This window comes from Orycteropus afer, unplaced genomic scaffold, assembly GCF_000298275.1.
Source record: "Orycteropus afer afer isolate SDZICR_OR568_19922 unplaced genomic scaffold, OryAfe1.0 scaffold00067, whole genome shotgun sequence".
In the NCBI taxonomy this organism is placed as follows: domain Eukaryota; kingdom Metazoa; phylum Chordata; class Mammalia; order Tubulidentata; family Orycteropodidae; genus Orycteropus; species Orycteropus afer.
In genome coordinates, this window is record NW_006921654.1 from 3003941 (window position 1) to 3010089 (window position 6149).

Sequence of the window (6149 nt, forward strand, 5' to 3'; positions counted from 1 at the left end):
GTCCCTAGCTGCCCTTCAGGTCTGGAATTGAACCCACCTATGGCTTCCAGCCAAACAAAAGACAGGCATATGAGTTGAACATTTACCTGAGGTAGATACACTCCTTGGAGAGAATAACCATGGGAGAAAGAAGGGCTGTTTATGTGCAGGGAGACAGCTCAAGGGGCAGGAGTGCATGGAGGGATGGACACAGGGAAGAGGTAACTATCAGGAGGAAGTGGGAGGGGAGCTGTTGCATTCGGGTAAATTGTAGTCAATGTCATGAGACAACGTGTGTGTGAACTGCTGTATGGAAAGTTAATTTGCTCTGTAAACTTTCACCCAAATCACAGTTTTAAAAAAATAATAATATAAACCTTCTAGAATACGGACTATTTATTTTTCTCACATTATACATCCATTCAAAACGTAAGTCTCACATCTTAAAACCATAGTTAAGAGTGAAAACTTTATTTTGGGAAATTTTGAAACAAATGAGCTTTATCATCAAAAATAATAATATAATTGCCAGCCATTGCATTTGTCAAAGTGTATGCCCAATAGAAAGAGCATTGGTAGTGCAATGCTTAAGCATTTAGCTGCTAACCCAAAGGTTGACCGTTCCATCACACCAAAAGACCTGGAAATCTGTTCCCATAAAGATTAGACCCTAGGAAACCCTATGGGGCAGTTCTACTCTGTCATATAGGGTCCCTATGAGTCGAATCCATTCCACAGCATGCAACAACATGCCCGACAGCTGTGTGGGATATTTTTCCTGAAAGTTACTATTTTCTTAAGTGCGTACTGGTTTTAGTTTTATTAACTGCATCTTTGTGTCACTGTAAAGTTGTTTGATTTGCCATGTATACTACTACACATTTACATTATTTAAAGTGAGCACTAGCTTCCCAGTGTACCCACTTCCCTTCAACGTTGCCTCTCATCCACTTTCTTTCCTAAGCAGATCAGTTCTCCCTCCAACTACATTTATGTTAAGTAAAAAGTAACTCAGCTTGGTTAAGTGGCTAAATGACTGGTGTTAACAACAAACAAATTATAGACAAAGAGAACCAGTAGGTATCATTTTAGACCAAATACAACATAGGTGTCACTTTACTGTGGCAGTTTGGTTTCCTGAAAGATATACATGTAAATTAATTTATTTAATAAAATAGAACTTTCAAAATCTTTCGGAACTGATTTTTTTTTTTTTTTAAGTGTTGCTTGGTGATCATCGTGTAAAGCTGGTCTTTCTGTTCTGGGTTTTCAGGATGTTATCAATTCATTGGTGACAACAGTATTCATGATTATTGTGTCTGTGTTGGCACTGATACCAGAAACCACAACACTGACAGTCCTTGGAGGGGTAAGTAAATACCTTTCTGGATCCTTTCTTCAGGTTAGATCAGAATACAAATTCATCTGAAAATTAAATACAAGACAGAAAACTATTCTGTATTCTTCATTGAGGCCTCTAGGCCTGTATACAGTGCCTGGTGGTTTAAGGAATTATTTTGTGTCTGAGTGCATCCCTGATTAACATGAAGGAATATGATTTTACACTGAAACTGGACTTAACCAAATACAAAGGTCCCTACATGCTTATGTACGGCTCTCTCGTTTATAAGCCCATATCCCAGAAGCTCAGGAATAAGTGTTAGCCCCCAGAAAATGGTACTGAATCACAATAAACACTCTTCAGACATAAAGATCTTATGGACAGTGTTATCACTAGATCGATCTATCTATTTGTGCCTTGCTTACTTCCAAGAAGGATTTAAACCTGCCCAGAAAAAGACCAAGGTAGAATAAAAGTGAAAATAATTCGAGTGAGTTAAAAAAAAAAAAAAAAAAACCTGTCAAATCATGAAAGTGAAAAAGGAGAATAATCCTGTCAGAAAACCTAGACGGAGGGAAGCTGCTGCAATTAGTTTCAATACTAAGCTCTGAGGGATCTGATCATCAAGCCACAGGAAAACATGATGGAGGATTTCCACAGATCTCCTTCAAAAGGCTACCTACCACTGGTTCAGGAGAGACAGACTGTTCGAGTCAGTTGTTCCCTGTTCAGATTCTTCTTCAGATGGAATCTAGTAGCAGATTTCCTCATACAGTGGAATGGTGGTAGAAGCCTTGTTGTAACTAAAGGATTCTTTTGAACCCTGCTTGACTGGAAGCAAATCAGTTTAATTAGACTTTATTCTGGAAGGCAAGCCAAAAAAAAAAAAAAGTGAAATAATTACAGGTCTGATATTTTTCTGAGATTTCATATTGGTGGTTCAGAATCCTTTGGCTTTTTCAGGTTTTGATCTGGAGAACTGAATTAGAAAGTTCTTTTTAAATCAATCTCCTTCCTACTTCCTTGCCCTTTCATAGTGTGGAGCACTTAGAAGAATTGATGAGTCTCAGACAACCATGTAGGCCAGAATCCATTTTTCTGTCTCCCTTATTAGGCATTAATCAACTTCTAGGGAATCAGAATTACTCTAGAAATGAGACAGCAGCACTGTAGCAGCAATTTCCTCCGGTGTCTTTAAAGATAATTTTATCCCTCTATTCTGGAGAAAAGGAGCAGTGGTTAAGCACTTGGCTGCTAACCAAAAGGTCAGCAGTTCCCAAGCCACCAGCCGATCCACAGGAGAAATATAAGGCAGTCTGCTTCCGTAAAGATTACAGCCTAGGAAACCCCATGGGACAGTTGTACTCTATCCTGTAGGGTTGCCATGGGTTGCAGTCGACTTGATGGCAGTGGGTTTGTTTTTTCTGTTGTTACTCTGGAGAAAGGGGCCCAGCATAGAATTTACTTTTCATTCACTTCTTTACCCACCCATTCATTTCTTTGTTCCTAAAGTGCACTTTGTCAGGTACTGACTTAAAATACAGAGCTGTACTGTCTAACGTAACAGCCACTAGACATATGTGGCTACTGAAGCCTGGAAGCATGGCCAGCCAGAGTTGAAATACACTATAAATTTAAAATACACCCTAGATTTTACTACCTCACAAAAAAGAGAGCTATCTATTAATAACTTTTATTATATTGGTATGTAAAGATGATAATTTTTGCATGTATTGGGTTGAATAAAATACATCATTAAAATTAACTTCACCTTTAAAAAAATTGCTACTGTTTTTCAAACATTAAAATTAATTTTAATCAATGTGGCTTACATTGGTGGTCATCCCTCAGTGGCCATAGGAGATTGGTTCCAGAACCCCCATAAATACCAAAATCCAAAATCCACGGGTGCTCAAGTCCCATATATAAAATGTGTTTGCATATAACCTATGCATCTCCTCCCATATGCTTTAAATCATCTCTAGATTGCTTATAATAATCCCTAGTACAATGTAAATGCTATGGAAATAGCACTTTATGCTCCCTCAGCCTTTGAGGGATGCTGTGATCATGCAATTGCTTTGTTATTTTTCCCCTCCAATATTTTTCAAGCACAGTTAGTTGAATCCACGGATGCAAACCCACAGATGTGGATGGCTGACTACATTGCTTTTGGACACTAGGCTAGAGCGTGAGTCTAATCCACCAGTTGGTTAGGGCCTAATACAGGAGACAGAAGTACAGACAGCTGTATATCAGATGTTGCCGTGGAACACAGAAAAAAGGAAGAAATGACTTCTTTTGGGCAGAGGAATTGCAGTTTGCCAGGAACGAAAGGAGAGGGAAGGAGAGGGGCCAGCGGAGGAGCCAGCAGTGTCCAAGTCATGAAAGGGTTGCCAGGGGTTCTGCATTGCGGTGGCCTCCAGGAGGCTGCGGTAGACCCCAGCAGGAGGTGGCAGTAGACCCCAGGAGGCGGCGGTAGACCCCAGGAGGCGGCGGTAGACCCCAGCAGGCGGCGGTAACCTCCAGGAGGCGGCGGTAGACCCCAGGAGGCGGCGGTAGACCCCAGCAGGCGGCGGTAGCCTCCAGGAGGCGGCGGTAGACCCCAGGAGGTGGCGGTAGACCCCAGGAGGTGGCGGTAGACAGCAGCAGGTGGCGGTAGACCGCAGCAGGTGGCGGTAGACCCCAGCAGGTGGCAGTAGACTCCAGGAGGCAGCATCTTGAGATTCCAGGTGGAAACAGTAGTGCATAGGTGCACACTGTGGGAGCCTTGTCTGGAACCAAGGCCTGACTTCTGGCCGCTGACTGGAGCTGACCAGATGGCCACCAGTGTCTCGGGAACCCATTTCATTTCTGCCACCTCAGTTTTGTTTTCTTAAGGCCCTGGTTGGGTCCCACATCTTCAGTAGCGGCAGCCTAGCCTTTGAGGGTTTGCTCTGGATCATCTTCACTCCAGTTCTCCAAGAACAGCTACTGTTCCACGGTTTAATTTCGAGCTAGTGTTAACTTTTCTTCAGTTTTCTTCAGTTTCTTTGGTAACAGGGAAGTCAAACAGTTGAAGGTTGGGGATGAAAGTATTGGTTGATAACTAAATGTGGTTGTTGTTGTTGTTGTTGTTATTTGCCATCGAGTCAGCCCCGACTCATAGCGACCCCTCCTTGGGTTTCCGAGGCAGTATCACTACGGAAGTAGGATTGCCCAACCTTCCTTCCGAGGAGTGGCTGATGGGTTTGAACCGCCAGCCATCTGGTGAGCAGTCAAGTGCCTTAGCCACTATGCTACCAGAGCTCCCTAAATATGGTTGTTGTTGTTGTTGTTGTTATTTGCCATCGAGTTGGCCCCGACTCATAGTGACCCCTCCTTGGGTTTCCGAGGCAGTATCACTACGGAAGTAGATTGCCCAACCTTCCTTCCGAGGAGTGGCTGGTGGGTTTGAACCGCCAGCCTTCTGGTTAGCAGTCAAGTGCCTTTAGGCACTATGCTACCAGAGCTCCTTAAATATGGTCAGTAGGGCTTAAAACAATACATCCAGCTCACAGGCACAAAGTTAAGCAATACAGACAAATATTTATTTCAGAGTCCATGGCCACTTGCTGCTCACTTCACTTATCCCCTCCCTTCCTCTCTAGGTGGGTACTGGGAGAATGGGACCATGTCTAAGGTTTCCGGTTTCCTCCGGTTTTTGTTTTATGTGGGGAGCAGTCTCTGCCCCAGCTGGAGGGCAGACCGCTGTGATTGGTGGCTGCAGTGACACTGTGTCTTTGTTTCCAGGTGTTTGGACTCCTGTCAGCAGTGTGCTGTATGGCAGATGGGGCCCTTATTTACCGGAAGCTTCTGTTCAATCCCGGTGGTCCTTACCAGAAAAAGCCTCCTCATGACCAAAGACGTATTTTGTAATTTTATATCCCTTTTTAGTTGATACTAAGTATTAAAAATATTTCGTTATTTTTCCACACATTGTTATTTGCATCTCAGTATGGGAGCTGAGGGGGAGCTTTGCGGGACCCCTGCGCCCTCTCACACCCTGACTGGCCTTGCAGGGAGCACTGCTCCTGGGACTGGGAAGCGCAATAGACTGGGCCGAGGTGCGCCTGAACGGCCGCGGGGCTGCCCTGCCTGGCTCACTTGCTGGCAGCTGGGGGACGGTGGGATTGCGGAGACGCTGAGGCCCAAGGCTAAGCAGTGGGGTGGCATCCGCGGTCTCTGGCCAGCTCAGCTTGCGGGCGAGTGCGCGCGCGGGGCGCGGGCGGCCGGCAGCCGTTGGGGCGTGCCGCTGGTTTCACGAGGAAAGCCGGCCGCCACGGTGCTGCTCGGAGCCGCAGGGCCAGACGCAAGCGCCAGGCCGAACGCCCACCATGGCCTCTGAAAGCATCAAACACAGGCCCTCTACAAAGGACTTGAAACATGGGCGCTCGGTGCGGCAGTCAGCCCGTGTGCCTCCTGGCTCAGCCCGTGTGCCTCCAGATGCCCCAGAGCTCTCCAAGCAGACCTCAGCCCCGGCGCTGCCCCAGCGCTCCAGGCCCTCCAAGCGCCCAGCCCCGGTGCAGCCAGCACCTCCCAAGCACTCAGTGCTTCACGACGTGCCGGCGGCGAAGCAGACTTCGGAGCAGCCTCCGGGGCCTCTGGAGGAGCCACCTCCGCAGCCACCTCCGCATCATGTACACAGGCCAAAGGTGAAGAAAGAGATCCTAAAGCGTGCTGAGGGCCGAGCCAAAGTCCCGTACAAATTCAGGGACGGCATCAAGCGCTTTTTCTTTTCCCCAACCGGAATTTTGAAGATCTTGAGGCTGGTGAGCAGAAAGCTGGTCTGGTGACTTGGCGGGGGGGG

General features: G+C 46.2%; 1 protein-coding gene across 1 annotated transcript in view; it reads left to right on the top strand.

Annotated features, from left to right (window-relative positions):
- The window catches only part of LOC103196614 (CKLF-like MARVEL transmembrane domain-containing protein 1), a 23706-nt gene that overhangs the window by 5718 nt on the left and 11839 nt on the right, over window positions 1-6149 (top strand). Inside the window, exon 2 of the mRNA XM_007940382.1 lies at window positions 1253-1348. Coding sequence (XP_007938573.1) covers window positions 1253-1348 — 96 coding nt within the window. The remainder of the gene's footprint in view (window positions 1-1252; window positions 1349-6149) is intronic.